At 42.6% G+C, this 25,764-nt stretch overlaps 1 protein-coding gene across 3 annotated transcripts in view; it reads right to left on the reverse strand.

Annotated features, from left to right (window-relative positions):
* FRMD3 (FERM domain containing 3) overlaps positions 1-25,764 on the reverse strand; it is a 188,970-nt gene that overhangs the window by 14,436 nt on the left and 148,770 nt on the right. For all 3 annotated transcript variants that reach the window (XM_025202504.1, XM_006022288.2, XM_006022290.2), the window contains 7 exons: positions 25,488-25,575; positions 24,047-24,135; positions 18,876-18,939; positions 16,417-16,505; positions 12,801-12,875; positions 11,523-11,591; positions 8,561-8,682 (listed from right to left, as the gene is read on the reverse strand). In XM_025202504.1, coding sequence (XP_025058289.1) covers positions 8,561-8,682; positions 11,523-11,591; positions 12,801-12,875; positions 16,417-16,505; positions 18,876-18,939; positions 24,047-24,135; positions 25,488-25,575 — 596 coding nt within the window. The remainder of the gene's footprint in view (positions 1-8,560; positions 8,683-11,522; positions 11,592-12,800; positions 12,876-16,416; positions 16,506-18,875; positions 18,940-24,046; positions 24,136-25,487; positions 25,576-25,764) is intronic.

Consider the following 25,764-nt stretch of genomic DNA (forward strand, 5'->3'; position numbering starts at 1 on the left):
CCCCCCCCACACCAGTGCCCAGCAGCATCTGAGTGCGCATCCCTGGCCTTGGCCCTAGCCCACACCTGCCGCAGATGGAACAGACCTGCTCCAGACCAGCCGGGACCTATGCGCACAGCCCTGACCCTGGCTCGCCCCATTCCTGATCCAGATCACCTGCCCATGACGAGCAGGCCAGGCAGAAGCTGCCTCTGGGCATGGGAAAAAATGGTTACCTCCCCCTCGCCACTTCCATACCCTTTTTGCTGCAGGCACCCTGAGCCTGCACCTGGGCTGCCCTGTGGCTCTTCTCCACCGCCATCACCACTGCCACCAGCAATTCCAAAGTGGATGCAGGGCTGGAGCCAGGGCTGGGGCTGTGTGTGCAGGTCCCTGCCAGACTCCATGGGGCTGTGCCAGTGGCAGCAGCCACCAGAAGGAACTGCTGCCTGGGCTGCCTAGAAATGGAGTCCAGCCATGGAGCCTCCCCAGCCCCACTGCATGCCCAGGGACAGCAGGATACGTCATGGGCCAGATGGGCCAGGTAGGACTGAGGGACCCACCATGGGCCAATGTCTCTCTGTGGGCTGCACTCAACCCATGGGCCATATTTTGCCCACCCCGGTCTAAGTAGTACACACAAAATTTCTCTATGCACCTGTTACAAGTCTGAAGCTAATACAAACTGGGATTTCCAAATACAAGATAGGCAACTACAAACAGAAATACCTGAAAGTCTGTATAGCTATACATATGCATTGTGCAGCTGCATATTCCAAGTGCCACATAGCCAAAGCATCTGAAGTGTAGTAAAGGCAACCATCTGTATATAGTTCTTACTCAGGAACTGAACAGCTTGACTGATGTGGCTAAATTAGAACTTAAGTAAAACACACTGCTAAAAGCAATGCTGAACATTACTAAGTAGGAATTTATATCCGCGTGCATGTGAGCATACACACACGCACGCACATTTTTTACATTGGCAGATGAAGGCATATTATAGAGAAAAGGCTAATGTATCTCCAAATAACACAAGAAGCACACAACACAGAGCCACAAAGAATATAGCTTCAGAAAAATTAAAAAAAAGAGAGACAAATATTCCCATCTCAAAAATTACAAAATTAAAAGAATAGTCTGGGAGACCTGACTTTTGACAACTGGTTAAACCCAATCTCAGTAATAACTCAGAGTACATATGTACAATGAGAATCATGTGACTATACTGCATAAGCCTTGAACTGAAACAGGCCTGGGGCTGACAACTAAAGACTCTCTGCCTCAGGCTGTGTTACACTGTGACATGATCCACATGCCTTCCTGGGTCACAGCAGTAATTAATGGAATGCCTTAAAGTTGTCAGACAGCCATTTAGATTTGAATCTTTTAGCGATGACCATGTGCACAGAGTTAGTACTAATTTGAAAAAGCAACTGGGTGGACTACTTATAGCAGTAATTCTCAACCAGGATTCCATGGCCCCTGAGATGCTGTGTGATCCTTTATAGGGTGTAACAGGGTTTTGCTCAATATTAGCACTGATAGGTGTGCAAACACATGATTCACAAGGTACACTCAGAGGGTGCATCTGGACGTGGAGGCATGTGTAGTTTGTGGTGCCACAAACCTCTTTGCAGCACCACAAACTGCATGCCCAGAACATTAAAACATGCCCATTTGCCAGTAGCAAAAAAAAAGAAATGTACTGGTAACAAAACAAAAAAAAGAAAAATGGAAAGAAAAAAAAAAGCAGCATAGCGCACATGTCCATAGAGTATGCCAGAGCACACGGAGGGCTGGCCAGCCAGAGCAAAGCTCTGGCTGGCAGCCAGGCCAGCTGGGCGGCTGGCCAGCCAGAGCAATGCTCTGGCTGCCAGCCAGCCAGGCTGTGTGCTCCTGGATCTACACTCCTGGTGCAGCAGGAAACCAGGCAATACTGCCTCCCCTACCCCTACCCAGGACAATGAACTGCATGCCAAATCACACGTGCATGGGTGCAAAGGGACACAAAGCAGCAGCACAAATTTGTGCCACTGCTACTTGTGCCGCTACAAGTGCACACCCCTGCATGTGGAGATATGCCCAGAGAGTTTGAATAGGAATCCATCTGTCTTGTTGTGGTCTTTCTGAGTTCTTTGCTACAGAAGAATTGCTCCATTTTTTCCCCATAGTCAAGAAATAAGTAAAAGCTAAGAGCTGGCATTTCTCAAGGTGTGATTTGACTCTAAAAATGATTAAGAACTACCTACCTAAAGGTTTAGTCCATTCTAAACAGCATGTGAAGGAGCTCTGGCTGTGGAACTGGTAGAAAAAAGACCTCCTATGGAATAAGCAGGAGGCCTTAGAAGAAATTTAGGAAGAACCTGTAGCATCACCTCTTTTCTTTGTAAAACGTAGTATAAAAGCTGCAGAGAGATTCTTGCTTATTTGTTCCCCCACTCTGAGCAAGAGTCACTGCCATCAAGAAAATAACCTTCTATACAAGAAATTTGAGCTCACATGGATCAAGTGGCTTAAAAAGAAGCTTTCACTGGTTTGTCAGGATCACATTAATATCCTGTGACTCATAAGGCTTTTTAGTGGAGGGTTTCAAGTGTATCAAGCCCTGCTTGATTCTGGTGGCTTACAGATCCAGAAACGCGACTTTATTTTCAGCTACTTCACAGTAGGCAAAGTAAATTGCCAAATTATCAGGACTAGAATTAATCTTTATTACTGATCAGGTCAATAAGGGGGCAGCCAAGAAGCCTCTTCTCAGCATCATCTAAAGCGATCCACATGCGCCTATTTGCACCATGCTTTAAATCTTATTCTGGTGAGCATCAGAGAGATACAACTCAGGTCTCAGCATCAGGGATGAATCCAGCAAAGCACTCCAAGCTATCTTTAAAACAGGCCTAGAGAAATTTCTTAGGATGCACCTCTAAAAGGATGACTTTAGGACCTTTCCTCAAAGTTTGATCTCCCCAGGACGTGCAATTTATTGTAATTCCTTCCTCTTTCTAAGAGACAGAGAGGGAGAAAAAGAAACATTCTAGAAAAGCTATTCAGTAGAATAGGATTTTGGAACCATTACCAAGTCCTACACAAACACTGAAGCACTTTAGAAAGAATTAACAAGAAGGACCAACCTCCAAACAAACCATGGCACAAAAAAAATTGGGAGGGGGCAGCAGTGAAAATCACAACATCCTAATGTTGTGAAGTCCTGAAACAGCTGAGCACTGATAAAAAACCTGGATACCTGAGCACTGATGAATGCACCAAATGGCCTTATAATTTAGGGCAAACACTTGATGTGTAAAGATTAGAATTACGTGCTACAGAAGAATCCACAACAGACCTAAATAGCTCTGAAGATCCTAATGAAGCCTTACCAGCACACAGAGACAGTACAAACTCATAGACTTTAAAAGATTTTACAGCAGTAGTTCTTAACAGATGTACCACAGTACCCTGGAGTGCCACAGGATCCTTTCGAAGGTGCCATGGGGTACGAACAGATAAGCACGTGCTCTTCCCCTCCCACTCTTTATGGAAGGAGACAAATGCAGGCTCATCTCTCCCTGGCTCCGCTGCAAGGAGGTATGCTCTACTGATCCCTGCTGCCTCCTGTGTGAAGAGCCAAGTGGCTGCTCCTCCCTACCTCCTCCTCCCCGCTTAGGCACCACCCTGCTCCCAGTTCTTCAAAAGTGTCCTCTGAGGGGCAACCCAGAAAGGATTTTGCCCCTTAATCGCAGTCTAATCTCAGCTCCAGTAGAGGAGCTGCTCCAGTAGAGGAGCTAAGCACAGGCTTGTCTGTGCTCAGCTCCGGTACAAGAAAGTAAGCTCAAGATCATCCCTGCCCAGCTGTTCTGTGAGGAGCTAAATGCTTGATCCACCCCCACGCCCACCCCTGCACCAGGACGTAAATGCTGCAATAAATAAATCAGTTATTGATATGGAGTGCCACTCAGATCGCAGGAGTAATGGAGAGTTACCAGGAGCCTACAAAGGTCGAGAACCACTGTTCTAGGGCCCCAAAGCTAAGAGCACAGACCATCAAAAGCTGAAGTTGTATTCAAATAAGAAGCCTACGGTCAGACAGCTGATAAGCTGTGAGTAGAAGTGGTGAAATGTCTCGACTCCTGCAGACAGCTCCTTCCCAGCCCATGGTTAAGAAGAAGCCTGCTGGAAGGTCCTTTGAGCTGAGGTAGTAGAAGATGTGGTATTTCTGGAAGGGGGTGAAAGGGCTTTATTGTCTCCTGGTTTATGTAATGCTTCAGAGAGCATAAAAAGTTTGCTACAGGGGAATTCTGTCCTGTCTTGCACTGGCATTGTAAGATTCAAGAATGACGGATCCTCAGATGATGGTGTCTTTAGTGAAAAACTAGTTTCTATTAACTGTAAATGGAAAGACATTAACTTTCATTTGTAACATATCAGACCAGCCTGGTAATTAGCTCCATCTCTTTGCACATTTCTTAAGTAAATCCACACATATTTCTCTAGGGCTTTGTATCCCCTTCTGTCTCTGAGGAGTCTGACAACTTAATTCAGGTTGTTCAGCAATATAAAAATTAACAGCCACCTGTTAACAGACTGAAAAACACATAAGGGCTGTCAGTTTAAAAACTTAGGGTAGGGAAGAGATTTACTTTATAATGCTGAAAAATAATAGTTTTGAAAAGAGGTTGTTTCTTATCTGGGTAATACTCTCTCTCATGTCGCTTCACACTGTGGTGCTACTACATAGCTCAAATTAGCTCTTCTCCCAAAACTGGTGTACCTGACCTCTGACCTAAGAGACCTACTAATATATTTTAACGGTACCAAGAAAAAGATTTAGTTTTGGAAAGTTTTTCCTTCCTTCCTTCTGTAAGCAGAACTGTAACAGCCAACTACTTGGGCTGTGTTTTTATGAATCAGTGCCCCATTCAGTGAATTCACTAACTGAAAATGATCTTTTGAACTGCTCTAGAAGCACAGGATCGTATGATCTGTGATTATGGGAAACACTTGAATGGGATGGGAGCACAAATTTCCTTACTAATACCAGATATTAGAGTCAAGTATTGAATTTAAAAGTTCTTATAACCTATTTTAACAGGAAAATACTTCCTGTTACTCCCAGGCAGAGTTTAGTAACCTGCTTCCCTGAAGTCATTCTAGGAGACTACGCTGTATGAATATTCTCTTCAAACTTACAGCTCTTCCAGAACTGGTCTGATAAATCAGGAACATAATTCCAAAATGTGGTTTAAGTTATGGCAACCTTTTTCACATCTGGGTGCTCAAACTAGCAGCCTGTCAACTAAATGTCTGTTTTGAATGACTGTATGCAGATTTAGGAGCCAACAAATAGAATATAGAGCACCAAAGTTTGAAATATTAGAATCTGTTTGGTTGTCATTCCAAACAACATTTTTCATCATCAATTTTTAAATCTTATTTCACTTAAGTAACAAAACACTAATTTCTCAATGTTTATAACCCCCCCCACCCCAATATCTAAACAAATATAAAACAGTGGATTTTTTTTTTGCTGTTCTTTGTTATATTGAATCATCCTATTGCGATGCTACCACCAAAGCTTATTACTTTTCCCTCCACAGTGACTCTAGAGTTTATCATGAGTGCAATGCCTACTAATTAATTCATTTTTTGGTTTTGGAGAAAGCTAGCAATACTAGAGCATCAGTAGACATCTTGCGTTTATATGAAAAGGAATTTCATTTCACTGTCATACCTTTGCAGATCTTATGTGCCCTGATGACTGGGGGTTTTTTTATTCTATTTTGCATAATTGCCATATTCTGAATCAATCCTAAGGACAGCGAGACAGGTTTAAAGTTGCTCAAAATTCCTACATAACGTTTCATGTGGTTGAGTTCACTCTGATCACTCTGTTACTTAGCAACACTCAAGCAATTGGCATGAAATATTCCTTATCGTCTGGCAGTTTCTGTAAGACAATTTAGCTTCATACTTCACATAGACTGAGTCAGTATGGGAATTAACCTCTCAGACAATTTTGTGAAGCACGTATTTTCAAGCAGCTCATTAAAAACGATAACCCAAGAAACCAGCAGGTCACTGTATTTTGGGTCACATTTTCAGGTGTTGGACATACAGCAAATTAAAATTCAGGAACCTGTAAGATGTGCTTCATTAATAGAGGAAATCCTGTACTCTGCTGGCAATTAAGTAAGGAGAAGATTCTATTCCTTGCTCTGATACTGATTCATTTTATGACCTCAGGGAAGTCACTTAACTCCTCTTAGATTATGGTATTGTTCCGTTCAATAAGTCATATGTGAGCATACAGATCAGTCCCAGGTTTTCAGGATCAATTTTAGGAAACACAACTTTTTCTCCAGATATAAATTGATAACTACAGTTCAAGACATGGAACTCTACCCATGGAGGTTTTTTAAGACAAAGCCTTGGCTGGGATGATATAGCTGGAGATGGTCTTGCTTTGAGCAGGGTGTTGAACTAGATGACCACTTGAGGTCCCTTCCAACCCTAATTTTTCTGTGATTCTATAATTGTATTACCCTTACAAAATCCCACAGGAAAATCAAGTAAAGAAAGAAAAGACCCAAAGGGTTGAACTCCCTAAAACAACTAACATTTCTGACTGGGTATATTTACTACATACACAAAAATACTTTAAGTACAAAAATAAAGACTACAAGAATAAGTCAATCCCACCTACAAGTAAAGTGCAATTTTGCTGGCTCTTTTGGAAAGAAAAAATGGGACTCTTAAGATATGAGCAGACATTGCATTTGACCCAGGAGAAAGTCTTTTGTCACAGGATTGTACAGACATACATGACCATTATCACACTTCAGGTCCCTTTGAAGTATGCCAAATAAAAATACCCTAACACTTTTTCCCTGTTGTAGCTGTTTATTCCAGGAACAAGCCTATCAGGCTGAGTGCTCTTGCTGGCCACCTACTGGTGAAGGAGAAGCAGTGCAGCTTGGAAGGGAAACCTGTACAGGACTCTTTTGCCTGTTCCCTGAAAGACACCACCAGAAGGCACCACTCATACTGCAGGCTACAAGAATAAGTCAATCCCACCTACAAGTAAAGTGCAATTTTTCTGACTCTTTTGGAAATAAACTGATTTACCACAGTACCCTGGGGTGCCACAGGATCCTTTTGAAGGTGCTATGGGGTATGAAGAGATAAGCTCTTGCTCTTCCCCTCCCAAACTTTATGGAAGGAGACAAATGCAGGCTCATCTCCCCCTGGCTCCAGTGCAAGGAGGTATGTTCTACCTAGCCGTCACTGGAAGTAACCTGAAAGCCACAGTCCCCACAGTGCCAAACCTGGACCCGGGTAGAAGCCTCGATAGTGAGTGGTCCTGCCTGGAGAGAAGTCTCACAGGTGCAAGCAGAGGCACGGCAGTGGCTCTGGCACTGCAATGTCCTCCAGCTATTTCCCTGGGTCTCTTAATCGAGGCGGGCGGGGAAGGGAATGCCTAGCAAACTGCCTGCAAACTGCTTGCCCTGCTTGCTGCCCCTGTTCGCTGGCTCCCTGGCCATTTGGGGACTCTCCTTCCTATCCCCATGAAAGTCAATGGCAAAGTTCCCACTGATATCAAAGGGCCACTGAGTCTGTAAAATGAAGGAATGACTCTTATTCCTAGTATTCCTGTTTCCAATAAGGTGAAATCACAAATGACTTTATCAAGAATCCAGTAAAGTCAAATGGTCTGCTGGCAAAAACTCTATTGACTCCTGATATTTCAGTGGAACTTAAAGAGTGAATTTTTCTTAGAGAAAGGATGTCATCAGTGATGCTGTAGTAGAGTTGGAGTGTTGTCGTAGCCACGATGGTCCAGAGGTAAAGTTTTTTGTGATATCTTTCATTGGACCAACTGTATCATTGGGAGAACTATTGAACAAGCTCTTGGGCATCAGGTGCTCTACCTCAGGTGTCATCTTATAAAAACCAGCTCCCAGAGAATTTGAATAAACAGTGCAGAGTAAAATAAGATTTATTCTCATTTAGCACCTGATACTTTGCAGGCAGGTCACCTGAGGAACAGCAAAAGATTGTCCATCAGCTTTTCCAGCTACACAGTTGGTTCAGAAAAACATGTCATAATGAAGATTTACCTCTCCTCAGTAGCAACATTGGTATAGGGCTAGAATATTGAGGTTCATACCCCGCTACTTAAAAAAATTCTAAAAGATCTTCAGTAGAAATGTTCTTTATTTATTTGAAAGATCAGTATGGAACATGATCAAAAACAGTGAGTAAGCAAATACTAGAATTATGCTTTCTATAAAGAATATCGTTCCAACTTTCAGAAATAAAAAATGTATTTATGTCAATAGAATTGCATTAACAAAGAACTGGTTTGGTGTTGTTTTTTTTGTTCTGTTTATTTGGTTTGGGGGGTTTTGCTGCTTTCTTTAAATTCTGAATAGTGTTACTGTGCTGTTTCAACCACCTGGCACATTCCATCACAGAGAGGGTTGCAGGTCAGTGTTCAGTCTCTATAGTCTCACATACCACAGATGCAGTATGAGGTTCACTTTATCATTTTGTGGAAATGTAGTGACAGTGTTGAATTTACCTTCATCAAATGGAATCTCTTCTTCTTCACTTGGAGAAGGGAGAAGGGGCTGCAAAGGTTCCATATTGATTATGAGCTGTTTGTTCAAGGAGTGAGAGCTACGACTCTGGGGAATGCTGGTTCTAAAAGCAAAGATAAACAGTGTTGGTTTGGTCACAAGAAATACAAAGCTCCCTGTCTCATGATCACTTTGCATAAGTTGCAATGGGCCCCAAAGAGAACATGCCATGTACAGTGAATATCCCTTGATGACTCTCCTCTCTGTAAGACAGGATAACTTTCACATTTGAAGTGCTGCAAAGGGCTTTCGGTGGCTCAGCCCCGTGGCAGCCTCCTCATTCTTGAAGCCTTATGTCTCATTTTACATTTTACTGCATTTCAGTATTTAATTGTGCAAGTATATTTTAACATAAGTCATTCACTTGTATAGGAGCTCTGGGTAGAGCAGAAGCTCTTACAGAATTCTGCACTATTGATTCAAATTTTTCTAGGATTGAAGATTCAAATTCTTGATTCAAATTCTTCTAGGAATCATTTATATGATTCAGGTCAGGGCTGTCCACTTTCTACATGGCCAGGGATCATATGCCCCACTAGCCGAATACCACATGCCTTCCCTCTCTGCCCATGGCACCACACTGGCCCCCTCTCTGCCCCCCTGTAACAGGGAGCTGGAAGTCTCCTGTTACTTTAAGAGAAAAGTGTAGCAGGATAAGCTGAATCAGGGAGGACTGGCAGCTAAGAAATAAGCTAGCTGCTAATGAACTGGCTACCAGCAGACAGGCTGTAAGTCAGGTAGATGCTAACCCTGGGAAGGTAACTCACCCAGGCAATGGAGGCAGAACAGTAAAATGGGCCAAGGGCAAGCAGAGACAACATATGCCCAAGTTGGCTGATGTTTTTAGGCAGGGGTGGGCAATTATTTGGACCCACGGGTCATGTAAGGAGTTTTGCTGAGCTGCTGAAGGCTGGGTCAGCACCCCACCCACTGCCCAACAACTCACCAAAACTCCCTATATGGGAGGTGGGGAGCGCTGTTCAAAAGTGGGATGGGTGGGTGAGTCCGGGATCATGGAGTGGAGTCGTGGGGCAGTGATAGTGTAGGGCCAGGGCCCAGGGCAAAGATGTGATCCACTGCCTGTATGCCCCTGAAACAGGTGTGGGTTCCACAGACAGGGGCATGCAGGGAGTGAATCATGGCTCTGTCACCGGCCCAAGATCCCAGACCTGGCACAGGATGCAGCTCCTAGCCAGTCTCCATGAAGACTCCAGGATCATGGGGCAGTATCATCACAGAGGCAGGGCAGAGCTGCGATGTACTCCCTGCACATCCTTGCCCACAGAACCAGGGCTTTACCACAGCCCTGACCCAGCACTGTCACAGTCCCGTGATCCCAGGGTCTCCATTGAGACTGGCCAGGAGTTGCATGTGCAGGCCACGTGGGCAGGCGGAGCGCTTCATCGGTGCTGAGGCTGGGATCTTGGGGTGGTGACAGTGTGGGGCCATTACAGAGCCATGATCTGCTCCCCACAAGCCCCCGCCTGAGGAACACATGCCTGTTGCAGGGACATGCAGGCAGCAAATCGTGGCTCTGCCCTGGGCCCCAGCCCTGCACCGTCACCACTCCAAGATCCGGGGTCTCCCTGGCCCTGCCCACCCATCTAACTCCCAGATAATGCTCCCTTCTAGCCCACAGCCCCATCCCAGGTACCCACCTGAATGCTCTGTTTGTGTGGGTCCCACCCCCAGTGGTGGATGCAGGGCAGACAGGCTGGGGTGCCCAGGCAGCAGGGCTGGGTCTGGCAGCGGCAGCTAGAAGGAGCTGCAGCCACTGGGGCTACTGGGAAATGGAATCTGGCCGCTATACCACCCCTGCCCTGCTGTGCGCTATGGGGTAGTGGGTTCAGCCACATGCAGCATCCCCTGGGCTGCCCCTTGTGTCTGGGCAGCAGGACCAGCTGCACCCGCTATACCCTGCACTGCCCCTCGTGCCTGGGCAAGGTGGGACCATGGAACCTGCTGCGAGCTAAACAAAATCCCTCAATGGGCCAGATCCATCGCATAGGCTGTATTTTGCCCACCACTATTCTTAGGGCGTGCAACATCAGTACTTCTTTCTGAATATTTACCTCTGAGAAGTTTTAAAAAGCCTAACCTGGAGTACTTTCCATATTCCACCAAGTAAGAGCTGGAATATCAAAACATAATAAAATTTATAATAAATGCGGGGATATAGTTACAAAATATTCAGAAAACTAAAAAATAAATGCACCTGACACGAGGTATCCTTAAAACTTTTTTAACGTTTTTTTTTTCCCTGCCCTCTTTTTACTATCTTCTGGTTAATTACTAATCACAGGGTCTCTGTAAGTTCTCAATTTCCATTTGTTTTAATAAAGTTCTCATAACTCCGACTGGCTGAACAGTGACACCTTTCAGAAAGATGTCTGTCTATTCTCAAAAGTATAATGGTATCATCTGGTCATACCAAAAAACACCAAAACAAGGAATTTTTCCCCAAATAAGGAGTGACACTTTCCTTACTGCTTAAATATAAAGTTCTTAGCTTTAAGGCTATAAAGCTGTGGGTTTTTTTGGAACATAACTCTCCATCTTCCTCAAAAAATAACTCATAAAGACAGTGACCAGGTGATTTTTTTGACAAGGATAATTTAATATCATCATTACCAAGGCCAACAGAAACTATCTATCTGACCAAATGATTAAAAGAAACCTCATGCCACATGGACGTAGTTTCCTTGCCTAGGAGATAAAAAGCACTATTAACAGAATTGTGATAAACTCACTTAGCATTTTTGACTTGTTAAAAGTCCCCCACTGAGGCAGGTGACAGTCAGAACAATCAGTCTCTATATCCTACAGTAATGAAAGGAATACTTTCTGTGCAAAGCAGATTCAGCCTCTTCTGTTCTTAGAGTTTAATGTAACATCAAAATATACCTGTGAACTTCAGGAGGTTCCCTTTGGATCTTAGAACTTGCTTCAACCACTTCTTTGGCAACTTTGCCACTGTATTAAAACATGAATTAAATAATGAAACAACTTTTGAAGGTTTTAAAATTGTTATTCATCCATATCTAAATCCAGTTGAACCACTGAATCAGGGGTGTCAAACTTATGGCCTGCGGCCTGATCCAGCCCATAAACTAGAGACATACTGTTTGGCCTGTGGGGCTCATAGAAGGCCTGTGAATTTGGAAGCACTGCCACTCACCCTGGCTAGGGACAGAAATGACATATAAACCAGTATAAGTGATCAGAAACCAGTTAATTTCTGTAACACAAGAGAAGTTCAGTGCACATAAACTGCTTTCAAAATGGCCAGAACCAGTCTAAGATAAATTTGGATAGACATAGTATCAGACACAACTGATCTAGGTTAAATTGGTTTATTGAACTTCTGCCCCAGATCCTCTCCATATTCAAGTTAAATCACACTCCCCCAACATCCCAAGATGTGTTGCAGGGTGGATGGGCTAGCTAGCCTTGGCCCAAGCTGTCTGCTCCAGCTGAGCAGAAAGGCATGCTCTAGTGCCCCTGGCTCCTGGTCTGGGCCGTTGCAGGCATGTGGCTACATTTCTGAAATCAAAAGTGAAAGTCTCTTCACTTGCTTATTGGTTCAGTCCACACAGCTTAGACTAACCTGTGAAGATTGAATCAATTCAGTTACAGGCTTTTTGACTATCTGTACTTAGACACACCTGAAACCAAATTGTTTTAATAGAAAGAAAAGCAACGTTTTTAAAAGAAATGACATAAGAAAAAGGAATTATTTCTAATGTAAACTAAATTAATTTAGTGCTCATAAAAGGTTTCTGAATGAAAATCCTGGAGACCATCTATCTACAGAACCAGTAAAGAAAAGCAGTGCCATCATGAGCTTCCTCTATGCTTTCCAACCAAGGTAGCTCTATTCTAGAGACATCTGGTGAAAGAGTAGTTCAATTGCTAGGCCATCCAACTCTTGTCCTCTTGAGACTGCTAAGAAAGATGACAATTAGTTCAGGGCCCATTTTTCTGATGCAAGTAGAAACTAGGATACAGAATGAAATAAAGCACTGAAGAGGCCCTAAGTAGCACTCGCCTTAAAATCCTATCAACACAGATTGGCTGAAACAGGTATACTAGAAGCAACAGGTTTAATTTCCCAATAATAATTATCTTCCTCCCTGGAATGGTTAATCGTAAAAAGAAACATAAGGTCTAGAAAGCACCTACCAATATCGAAATCTACTGCCTTTAAAAAATATTTTGCTGCTGGACACCGTCTTGATCTGACTGGATTTTGCACACCTTCAAGAAAGAAAAAAAAAGAGTAGAAATGTCATTTTATTGCAGTGCAATAACTTAAAATACAGAAGTAAGTAGGATCAAAGACAAACTGTTACTTTTCTCCTACCATACAGTATTCTAGAAGTGAACTTTTCAAACTTTTTTATTAGTATGTAAAACAACTATAACATAAAATTGCAAGCAGAACAACTCGGGCAGTACCAAATAACTTCATGCAAATCAGTGATTATCTGGGTAATGGGGGAAGTACAGTGCATACGTCTACTGTGTCTGCAAGGGCTTACACATACAGCATGAATCCAGCATCACACCACAGCTAGGGTTCTTACTAACAATACCCAAAATGTGGAAGATTTAGGGCTGAGCTATAGCTATCTCCATTCAACAGCATTATTGAAACAAACAAAGAATATGAGTATTTGACTCAGAAAACAACCATATTTCCTGCATTGTTAAAGAGTCAAGTTATGTATAGCCTATAACAAAGTCTCCCCAGTTTAACCACTGAGTCAGCATGCAACAACCTTTTGCTACGTTAATCAGAGTTTGTAGGATGGAGAGATCTGGCTTTCACAGATCAAGGAACAGCAGAATTTTAGTACAACCATCTTCCTGATATTCTGTGGTTTTGAAATGTCAAACTGACTTCATATCGATTCTCTCACCCTCCATGCTTGTTGGTTTTAAGCCCCGGCTCGACAAAATCCTGGCTGGAATGATCTCGTTGGGGATGGTCCTGCGTTGAGGGGGTTGGACTCAATGACCTTCTGAGGTCCCTTCCAACCCTAATTGACTATTATTCTATGATTGTATAAGCCCTAAAAAACTTGTTTATACATAGGTATGAATAATAGCTATAAAATGAATGTTTTAACACAGGACTGAACGAAAATATAAGAATGTGTGGGGCCCTAGTTTCTGAAATCACAAAGTGAAAAGAATCTCAGCTTTCATTTTTCTAAAAAATGATAGCTGTGGAAAAATATTTAAAACCATGACCCAAATTTAACTGATTAAATTTTTCACCACCAGTAATGGCATGCAAGACTTTGTTGGGTTTAATTAAAACATCTTATGGATAGTGTATAAATTTAAAATAATGATATGCAGTCAGTGCCTAAGGGGTTTATATTCTATGCAGTGTTCTCAGTAATAAGTGATTTTAACCATTGATTAAGCTTTCAACAGGGATGCACAAAGGCCTTGCTATCCTCTCACTTGGTTGGCAAACAACCAATTGCACTTCATGTCCATTACATCAACATGAACTTATGGTTCACCACCAGCAATTTTAAAAAAATATGACTTTCTGGGGTCAAGAGGTGGTCAGTTTCTCAGAGTCCTAAATCTGATCTTGGCTGGTCTTATATTATCATCATAGTTCTTGGTTCTCAACTTTGTTGGTATCTATAAGCTGTTCTCTCACTATTTCCTATGAGCCTTTGGGTTTGCTCTATGGTCCACTCATCTCCCTGACTGAGATCTGGTTACACTCTCTGTCCTGGCCCTCTCAGCTCTGTTATCAACTTTATGACTCTATGAATCTTTGAATCAGGTGTAAAAAATGTTAAGAAAAATCCCTTAATACCCTTCATTTACTCAAAAGGCATTCTGATATACCTTCTTTTTTCTTTAGCACATTACTGCTCAGTAAGAAGCTTTGAGTGTAGATGTTTTGTTAAAATGACTACTTAAACTTTGCATACCGCTGACTTACAACAGTGATTCTCAACCAGGGTGCCCTTGGGTGCCATGAGATCCTTTGAAGGGTGCCACAGGAAGTGTGAGGAGATAAGAGAGGTGAAGAAATCAGCAGATAAAAGGCAGGCTTCAGGTGTGAGGAAATAAGCAGCTCAGGTTCCCCTGCCTAACTGCTCCTACACCCCTGCTGCCTATGCCCTCTGCAAGAAGGTAAACCCTGTAATAAATAAATTCATTTTTGAAATGGGGTGCTATTCAGGTCACAAAAGTTATGGAGGGATGCCTCGATTCTGACTCACAGAAATTACTATTTCTTAATTAGTCAGCATCTACATTTGAGATCGCACTGCCAATCGTCTCTTTATTAACCTAATAACATAGCTCCATTATGTCAAGACACAACAAAGTGTGAATAGGCAAGTATATTTTGAGTGTTGAAGAAATAAACCCACAGGGCTGCATGGAATCCATGGGGAGAGTGGAACAGAGAAAACAGTAGATGGGGTATGTTGGCAGGAAGCCAGCTTGTGAATAATGCCACTATCTAACTAGTAGAGCAAACTGCTAAAAAGAGATGATATTCTGTACCACTTTGGACAGCTATGTTTTGAGTGCATTTAATACTCAAGGCAAATGTATTTGACTTCTCTCCTCTGATTACAGCTGGGAGAAATATGGCCCCCATTTCCTCCAATTACTTCTAGTAATATAAAATAATAAAGACAAAAAATCAAAAATCAAAACAGGATGTATATTTTCCTTTTAAACACTCTTTATGTTGAAGCTGAATTACTGGGAGGTACTGTTTAACGCATTCAAGGAAGGAAGGAAAACACTGAAGAGCTCCGAAGTTTGTATTGTAATGCTGTATTTTGTGTCATTCACTCAACACACCTGCATCAGCATTAAGCTGAAAGAAGAAACCACCTTCACCATAAACAACTCATTAGAAAAAATTCTGTCTACTCAGTTGCGAGTCATCTCTCCACCTTCTAGCACTGGTTACATTCCACATACTTTTATATATGCAAGATGCTGTAAGGAAACACTAAATAGCACAAATGAAAGCTATGTGCCTAAAGAGAAAAGTTAATATATTAAGAAGAAAGTTCTAATGAAGTCAACAGGGTGAAAGCAAAGAAAAATAAATTAGTTCTTTTTAATGAGAAATTATCTGCAGGGCTCCTTTATGAGCGTGTGTGCGATGGGGGCTGCTTCTAGTCTTCTTCCTTCTGATGAAACTGATTTACACCAATTAATTTTTTCAAAAGTGAATGAATGACAACTTTCCAAAATGCTTCAGGGGCACTTTCATCTTTTTCAGCTGTATTAATTAATGCTGTAGAATTTCTCTCCACTGGTTACTACTGCTTGGATTTCAATAGAAAATATTTTTTACTAGAAAAAGTGCCCAGGTAAAGCAGTACTTAATACTTAGAATTCTGCCTCCACAGATCTCAAAGCACTTAATGGAAGTGAAGAAAATAATACTTTTCTTTTTACAGCTGGGGATCTGGAGATGCAAAAGAATCAAGTGGCTTGCTCACGTTTCACTAAAACAAAAGCAATTTTTTTATTTTCCTCCATCTCCTAAAAAAACCCCATGTAAAGCCTTCTCAAATGATAAAGCTTATAATGCACACTTAAAATGGAGTATTATAGCTTGATACACTAATTGACATTTTTATCTGAATATGCCTTTTTCATCCATATTTAATGATGCAGCAATGGCATTCATTTCTTTCAGCCTGTTAAGGAAACAGAACATTTCAAACTGAGCCATCTTCTACCCAAGTGCACATTTCTTTTCTTTTGCTATGATAAACTGATATATACTTACTTATAAAAAGCCTGGTTCTCCACCCCACACTTCCAAAGGTGCTTGCAGGCTGCTGGTGTAGAAGTATGGAATGACAACATTGTCTTTTTCTGAGCACAAAGGAAAAAAAGAAGGAAAAAAGGTTTAATTCTATCAGGCTATGAAATGGTGTTCTAGAGAGCTGATAATGAGTCCATCTGCTGGACTACAGTTGGAGTGTTGTTTTAGCTGTGATGACCTAGGAAATATGCAAGGAGCAAGGGTTTTTTGTTCGGGTACAAAGTGCCTTTTTGTAGGCCTTTCAATTATGTAAATTGGTCCAATAAAAGATATCACCAAAAACCTTTACTTTTCCATCTGCTGGAAAAACCATTCAAGACCAAAATTTTCTAAGTGGCTTACATCTACATTTCTTTGGTGTGGTGTAGCTACCTGCCCATAACTTCTGAGGCAAAGCTGCCCCACGTCATTGCCCTGTAATGCTCAAGCATCACTCTGATGGTCAAAGTAAATTGGACACTCTCTCTCTAGCTGGAGAGAGAGCTAGATAACTGATGACAGTGTTCCTAAATCGAGAAGACTACGTATACCAGGGATGGGCAAAGTCCAGTCCATGGGCCAGATCGGGACTGTAACGGACTACATTTCCCAGTAGTCCCTGTCCATATCACTGCAGCTGGTTTTCATGAAGAGGGCCAGGGGTGCAGCGGCACCATGACAGTGCAGGGCCAGGGGCCCCAGCCATGCTAGCACAGCATGCAGCTGGGTAGGGAGCAGCTCTGGGGCTCGGATCTTGCAGTGGTGGCAGTGTGGTCCAGAGCCAGGACAGAGATGTGATCTGCAGCTTGCATGCCCCCGGCAGGGCCATACCGACAGCAGATTGAGGCTCTGCCCCGGCTCTGGACCAGGCTGTCACCATTGCAGGATCCCAGTCGTGGAGCAGCATCCTGTCCAGCCACACATCCTGCCAGAGCTGCTGGGGCTGGTTTCCATTGAAACCCTGTTCCCGTGCCATCACAGCACTGCCACTACTGGGGTCCCCAGGGAAACTGGTTGCAGCAATGCAGGCAGGGGCTGCTGGGAAATGGAGTCCAGCCACCAGCTGGATCCACCATTTTGCCCACCCTTGATCTATATAGACACCTATCAGCCTACTAGCCAAATCAAATATGGGCCTTGTTACACAGTAATTTTAGGTAGCTTCTGGAACTCTTAACCCCCTGGACTGGCTGCATGTTAACATCTTTAAGTGGCTTAAAGTACTAATTATTTGTATTAGAAAAAGCAGGATTATCTCTAATCCACACAGCTTTGCTCCTGTTCCATTAAGGTGTGGCCACTCCCCATAGCTATTATGCCCAAGGTGAAGTCTTCCAGTATCCCAGGATGCTCCAGGGCTGTGGTACTAGATTTGCCCAGTGGGAGCACTAAGCCAGTCTAGATGGCACCCCCTGGCATGTTAGGCAGAGCAAGCCCTGCAGCCCTGGAGCTCACCGTGGCTGAGCTGCCTCCTGCCACTGCCCAAACTGGTTCAGTGCTCCCACTGGGCATAGCAAGTGCACAGTGGTCGCAGTGCTTTCCATCACCACCTGGACCAGCTTGCTGCTCCCATTGGGCAGAGCCAGCACCACAATCTTGGAGCACCCAACAGCCACGGTGGCTTGTATGTGCTCCCCGCTCCACAGCCAGTACCCCCTTCCTCCCCTCAGCCACATGAGCTCCAGCCCCTGCACGTGTTGGGTCCTGGCATCACCTGGGGTGTGAGGGATGCTTCAACCACCTTTTAGCCCTCAGATTGAATAGAGCTCAGATTTAGAGGGCTCAAAGAGTTTTGAATCACAGAAAATCACAAGGAACATTATGGGAACATTATGGGATAACACCTCCACCTGGGGTCGTGTGTAGTTCCTAGTCCTGCCCCTGCTCACCAAGCCTCTAGTGGCAAGTCACAACTGTACAGGTAAAGCACAGTCAGAGATGGTTTGTGGCCTTAAGATGTGACTGCTCCACTGACCCATACAACACTAAGCTGATTAACATTTGTGTGGCATATAATATAAAGTGTAACAAAGCCCTGAGTGGATTCTCCTCTGTGTTAAAACCCTCTAGAAAATCTGATGCATATAATGGCCAGGAATCTGACAGACTATGGCTGTGCAACTCAATCATTCTGATCCTTAAAACCTGACTGCTCAAGTAATAGGAAATAAAACACAGAGGACAATCCTACACTACACAAATGTGTCAGATAAACTGATAGATGTTTGCATCTGTAATGTAATCTCTGCCAAATGAAATATACCTTCCCAAAGACAAAAGAAAAAGGCTCGTGTTTATTTTGATTTTTATGTCTAATACTTAAATTTGCACGCCATTAGTTTAAAATTTTTATTTTTAAATTAAAGTTAAAAATATTATAAATATATTTCTGGTTAAATCCAAACCACATTTAAAAAGTTAGTATGAAAATCATATCTAACCTCTCTCTGAGCTCCAAACACATAAAATGTCTTCCCTTCAAATTTCAATTTATAGACATCACACCTAAGAAGAAAAAATCTTGTAAGTAAAGAAAAGAGTTGCAGGTAAAGAAAGGTGATTTCATATAAAATATTACTAATGCACAAATGCAAAGTAGGCTGCCATGGGAAAAAATGCTATTATGTCAATGGCAGTCTTGGTAGTGGACATCCTGTAGCATAAAAGTGAGTGAAGTAATATACCAACTTTCCTCAGAGGAGAGAACATACACCTAGAGTGTTATGCTTTCCATATCTTTGTAAGCCTTTAAAAAGTTCACTTGAGCCAGAGGGGAAAGCAGAAAGCTCAAAAGTGGGCATAAACTTATATTCATGCAGTATAAATATACTTTGGAATATTTTTAATCTTAAAAATCTTGGAACCCGCTAGAAAGTTAAAATCTTGAAACACAAGCATACAGATGGCTGACAGTGGAAAGTTCCTACAGACGAGGAGGAATTCATAGATTCATAGATGTTAGGGTCAGAAGGGACCTCAGTAGGTCATCAAGTCTGACCCCATGCCCTGGAAAGAGCTCTGGGGTTATACAACTGTGTTACTAGGAAAACTTTCTGACTGATACCTTTTACTTTCTACTGGCATTTTTATCATATATCTATCATACCACTGATACAATCTAATGATTCAACAGTTGAAGGTAATTTCAACTGAGACTCTCTGATAACACTAATACTCAGAATTTTACTCTCTTATTGACCAAATAGTTTGAGATGCATGTATTTTCTAGAACATAATGGGAGGTATGAACTCAAGAGAAAATTCTTGAAGAACCGAAGTGAAACGATCATCCTATTTGTGTTAATCTAGGTCAGGCTGCCTTTTTGCAGTTTGGAGAGACTATATGCAGAATTCTGTTACCCTCTGTGGCCAGGGACATAGCCCCTTGCGCCACTGCTAGTTGTCCCCGGGGAATGTCAATGCCACATCCACTCTGGCACATGGCAAGTTACCCCGGGGCGGCAGGGGAGACTGGGGCTAGCACTGGGCTGGCCCCAGCAGCCCTACCTGGGGTCCTGGGGGCCTTCTGGGGCTGCAGCAGCGGGGAGTCTGCAGAGCCTGGCCAGCATCCGCAGCATGGCTCCAGGCGGCCCAGCTACACTTTTGAGCAGCGCACACTGCCTGTATAGGCACCACTCCACCTTTTTTCTTCATGGGTTTTTTTGACCCCTGGATAAAAAACGCTCTGTGCTGCTCCCTTGTAGCACGGAGAACAACTGAATGTGCAGTATGTGGTACCACAGGTGTGTCTGCGGCGCCACATACTGCATGCCCATGTTCATCTGGACGTGGCCTGTGTATCTAAAGAGCAGATTTCTATGCTTTTCTGAGTTTCTGACATAAAACATGCAGGTAGAAATTCTATTTCCCCTGCAATGTGGATGCCTAGGAGCATACATGCACAGGCAGCTATACACTGGCCAGGCAGGTACATGGTTATCTACACATGCTCATTGCGGATGCATACATCAAAGTTACCAAAATGTAGCCAGCCAGAAATCCATAACTAACAGGTATCAGATGCCAAAGGAGGACCCTCCCATGTTTTTAGCCCCAATATCTGAGTGGCTAGAGCACTAGCCCTAGGTACTCCTTGCCCAGAGGAGGTTTGAAACTGCAACACTCTAGCTTCCCAGCACAATGCTCTAACCATCACACTACATTTTAGGTATTATCCAATTGCCTCTTCAGTGCTTCCTTGACAGCTGACCCCCTGGGAGACTATGTGAGACCAGGAAGAAGAGAACAAGCAGAGAATATGTGGCTCAGTGAGACAGCTGCTGCCCTGGGTGGGAGAGAGCCCTAATTTGTAAACTGCACCTTTGTTCCCAATGGGGGAGAAACTTCCCCTCCATCCCTTTCATCCAATGACTATTAAATGTCAGGGACAGATGCTCAGCTTCAAAAGGAGCTTTGGAGAGGATTCTGGATAATGCCTAACCTCTGTGCTGGGATGTGAGAGAGCCATACATTCAAATGCCATTGGATGATGGGACTTAGCACCTGAGGGTGCCTGTACATGAGTGTGGAGGCAGACTTGATTATAATGCATCAGGTCAGACTCGATTAATTGAGTAATTACCATGCTAAAACAGCCTCCTGCATCTCATGTATCAGTATTTCTGCACTTAAAAATAGTGGCGGGGCGCTTGAACTAAAGCTCATCAAATGAGCTTTAGTTCAAGCACCCCCACCACCATTTTTAAGTGTGGGGATGCTGATACACGAGATGCTAAGGCACTTTTCTTAGAATGGCTCTCAGAGCTGCTCCAATTAAAGTGCCGCCTCTCCCATCCACTGGAGCATGGGAAACAGTGCCCTGAGTCTCCTGCTTCCTGGGCAAGTGCCTCTAAATGCTCAGCTATTGGAGCTAAAACATGGGAGGGCTTTCATCCTTCTCCTCCCAAACTTATACTCAGTGTCTGGACAGTGTGTAGCCACCTAAAAATGCTCATTCTATGCACCCACAGTACAGAAACATGGCCAAAACTGCCCAGGTACACAGCTAGAAAGTTGCCAATTTTACATACCAAAGGAGAGTGGAATTATGCCTAGTACCTTTAATAATATTCAGAGAAGGAGCTCACTCTTTAGCCTTCAAAAGTGTTCAGGAGAGCACAACAATACATTTCAGAAGAAAACAACAAAGAACTCTGATGGCAAAAGGCAATGCGAGCACACTTGATCTAGTCAAATCAAAGAAAGGTGATGACTCAACCAGCTATCGTGGAAGATAACCCAATTTCTAGCTCCAAATAATAGAAATTAATTTGTTATTAACAAAAGCAGAACCATGTAGTAAAATGGCACATGGTACAGTATGCTATCAGATTTCTCCTAAGCCACTTTAACAAAAGCCTTAGATTGGAGCATGTCCATCATTTTTCAGGAGCGAATACATGAGTTTTGCAACACTTTGAACCACAAAAAAACTGAGTCTCTTCAATGAGCTTCTGCTCTGCACCTCCAAACCCAAAAATAAGTTTGCAAGGATGTTCAAGAGATCCCCCTATACCACTCTCAAGAATACCAGACATCTCCATTCACAACCTGAGCTTGTATTTACACACTAGGAACATGACTTTCAGAAATGCTAAGCACCCAAAACTTGAGTGAAAGCCAGTGAAAGCGCCATGTGCTCTGAGCTAATTAAGTTATGCTTAAAAAAGATGTAGCACACAGGGATGACATGAGTCCTATTGGACCAAGACCTTTTTGTGGGTCTTGTAGACAAATCAAAAAAGGTCTATAAAGAAAGCCCTATCTAATTGGTTGTCCTTCCCTTGTTGCCTTCTGCAAAATGGTTGCCAGACATCTTATCTAGTCCCACTCAGACGACAGTCTGCGAACACTGGGCACTTGTACACGTGACAGGGGTTTAATCCTCAAGGTTGCATTCTATGCCTCCTAAATTGAAACGGTGGGTTTTTAATTGAAGCCCACTGTTTATATTTTTCCATCACGTTACAGCAAGGGGCCTGATCCTTTTTTTTTTTCTTTTTTTTTTGTCGGGGGCCCCAGTCAGCGGCCCCAGTCTTTCCCTCTGTGGTGCTGGCACCCCCTGGGGCCACACAGGCAGGCTACCAACAGGGTAGGTGCTACCCCAGACAGCTTGAGGTTTGGGAAGATTTGGATCAGGTTGGGTGCTGCCTCTGAGCTGCAGAGGGAAGGACTGCAGCCCACCACCAGCTCAGGCACCACTCAGCCCGCTGGCTGCTTGCTTCCCAGGCATGGGAGAGGCAGGCAGATTCCACCAAAAAATAAAAAAAAGATGGGGCCCCTTGCCACTTTTGCCTTCAGCAGGTGCCCTCCTGAAGCAGTGAGGGGCCTGATTCTTTTTTTCTGCAGAGCCTGCCCACCTCTCCTGTGGCCGGGGTGAGCTGCAAAGCCTGCCCACCTCTCCTGTGGCCGGGGTGAGCTGCAGAGCCTGCCCACCTCTCCTGTGGCCGGGGTGAGCTGACAGCTGCAAAACATTATTGCAAAGTAAACTACATCTGGATGTAGTTTCATTTGCAATGATGCAAAGTCACTGCAAAACCCCAAAACTCTTGACCATGCACAGTGTGATGCCATTAAGCCACACAGAGTGACATTTTCATCACGTGTACATGCTAATGGCATCACGTGATCATGTGTACAAGTGCCCACTATGGACAAACAACTCCTATCTGTAAAGCGGTTGCTCCTGTTCAGGAGAAGCTGTTCAGGCATTGTTTGGGCTCTCCACACTGCCTAATCAGGCCTTTAGAGGATAATGAAGGGCTCCCAGTGGTTTAAGAAAAGGCTGCAAACTGCAGATTAGCTTTCCTTTTTCAAGAGTGGGTTGACATTTTGTTTTTTATTTTGAAACTCACAGTGAAAGGGCCTACTAAGGCAGGTGGCTGTTTATTCCTGTTTGGTAAAACTATATAAAGTAAAAATACGTGGACTGCACCATAATCTCTGATTAAGTTATTCCATCAGACATTACAGAGAGAAATGATGTCACAAGAGGTGCAATGCAACTTCCCCTCATGTTGTCATACTGTTTTGGATATGTCCTACAACTGAAAATCCTGAAAAATGAAGCAAGTTACCTCAAGAAAAAAAAAAGCATAGGAACCAAATCTCCCTATTGTTAAAAAAAAATCTACAAAGGAAAGATAATATATGAACATATGGATCCCTAACCTCCTCCCACACTCCAAGCAGTTAGAAGAACAGAATCTCATATTTCCTTTTCCTAACTGAATGCGGAAGAGATAGTGCATGCACGAGCAAAGCATAATGAGGTAGGAGACGTACAAACTCCCCTAGGCATCTCTGGAATTATTACCTCATTACTGACCCGTAACTTCGCTGCTACTCAATTTCTGAGCATTTCTGTCAATTAAGTTGACTTCAAGTTTTAAGGTGGATTTGGCATACAGACTAACATCCAAAAAGTAAGAAGAATGAAACCACCAAATTCGTTTTTACTTGTGATCTTGAATCCTTTAAAAAAAAAAATAATATGGAAGGACAACGAATTTTCAGTGTTTCACGTGAAGCTCCATTAGAGGAAACAGGGAGAAGCGGAAGAAGAGAAACATAGACTCTTGTAGAGTAATCCACTTTCAGTTAATGCACTCACCATTTTAACAAATGAATTCTTTTATTTCCCTGGAAAACTACAAAGCCTGTGGCTGTGAATCCTAAAAATGTAGTGGTCCCCGTTGAATCCTTGAAATAAAAAGAGAATAACAAATATGTGTACAGTTGATGTCTTAATTCTTTTCCTTATTTGGAAAACATTCTTTTTATGGCATAAATTCTTATCCTGGGTCACTGATACGTTAGATATAGGTGGTTGTTTTTTTAACTATGATTTTTCTGTCCTCTAGGCTTTTCTAAACCTCAAACCTCAATCCTGAGCAACACTCAGCTACTGTTAAACCAACCTGCATTTTTTCTTTCTTCTTGGCACATGACTAACACTTAGGCTTCTTCACAGTGATGAATACATATTTTTAGAAGTATCCATCTAATATCAATTAGTGACCAACATGAGCAAAGGATTCACAATCAGCTCCAAATGACATACTTTGGTCTAGGTATCCAGATTGTAGCCATATTGGTCTAGAGGAAAAGACAATCTGGACTCATAAAAGATAACTTTTTTTAGACCAAGAAGATTTTGGCAAAAAAAATTCTTTAAGCTTGCAATTAAATACTTTTTTTTTTCAAAAAATCTTGTTGGTCTAATAAAAGATATCATCTCTACTACAAGTCCTGATACTTTGGTCGAGAAATTCTACAAGATCAAGGTCTCTCATGGAACTTCTAGAGCTTCTTCATATCATCTGTGCTGCAAACATTGCTACAATACTTCCTATACTGAAGTAATTAAAAATGTCCAATACTGGCAGAAACCAGGAAGTAAAAAGATATTTAGTATTTTTCTTTAGGTCATTAAGCCAAACTTCTTTGAATTTCACATAAAAAACTTTGGATTCCAGTTTTTTGAGCAAAGGTTCAGGTCAGTTTCATATTATCTAGTTTTCCTGTCACTATTTCCAAATCCTTTGTTATATAAAATAACAAAGCAGGTTATAGACAGCAATATGGGGATTTGGAAATAGTCACAGGAAATCTAACATCACACTAATCTGACTTTTTGTTCAAAAAACTAAAATCCAAAGTTTTCCTTGTTAAATTCAAATAAGTTACTGTTTTTTTTAAGAGGGCTATATCATCTATTTTCTGAGGATTATTATATGCTATGTAGTATATATTTTATAAATTGCTCCCAGAAATGGGACAGAATTATGGTAATTATAACACCAAGTCCTTAGAAAAATCTTATACTGACATTCCCAGCTTCAGTGTCATGCTGACTGTGGAAGGCAGTACGTAGGTGCCAACCAATCAGCATTTTACAAGCTGGCAGCATCTCTTTCACACTTTCTGGGGAGGCTCTTTTAGAAATGGCACAATGCACATGGGTACCATCAATGTATCTGACAGCTGTTATACTGAAAGTCATTATTCACCTGTGGAGTGGTAACAATTTACTAAAAATTCTTAACTATTACCTTGCAAGGATGGGGATCAACACCGTACGTTTCCAAAGAATGTGCTTTCAGTAGTAAATTGAATTCAGCAACAGCTGGACTCTGACCTCTGAAATACACAAGGGAAAATTAGCAGTTTAGCAAAAATACAGAGAAAAGTGTACTGTGGGGTTCCATGCCCACTGCAGTTATCTCAACCAGAAGGACAAAAAGAAAGAAAAGCTCTGCTAAAATATGAACAATTTCAATCACCTAACATTTATAAGGAGAGCTTGGGGTTGGGGGAGCTTTATGGTAT

The sequence above is a fragment of the Alligator sinensis genome, unplaced genomic scaffold (assembly GCF_000455745.1).
Source record: "Alligator sinensis unplaced genomic scaffold, ASM45574v1 scaffold226_1, whole genome shotgun sequence".
NCBI classification, from domain to species: Eukaryota; Metazoa; Chordata; order Crocodylia; family Alligatoridae; genus Alligator; species Alligator sinensis.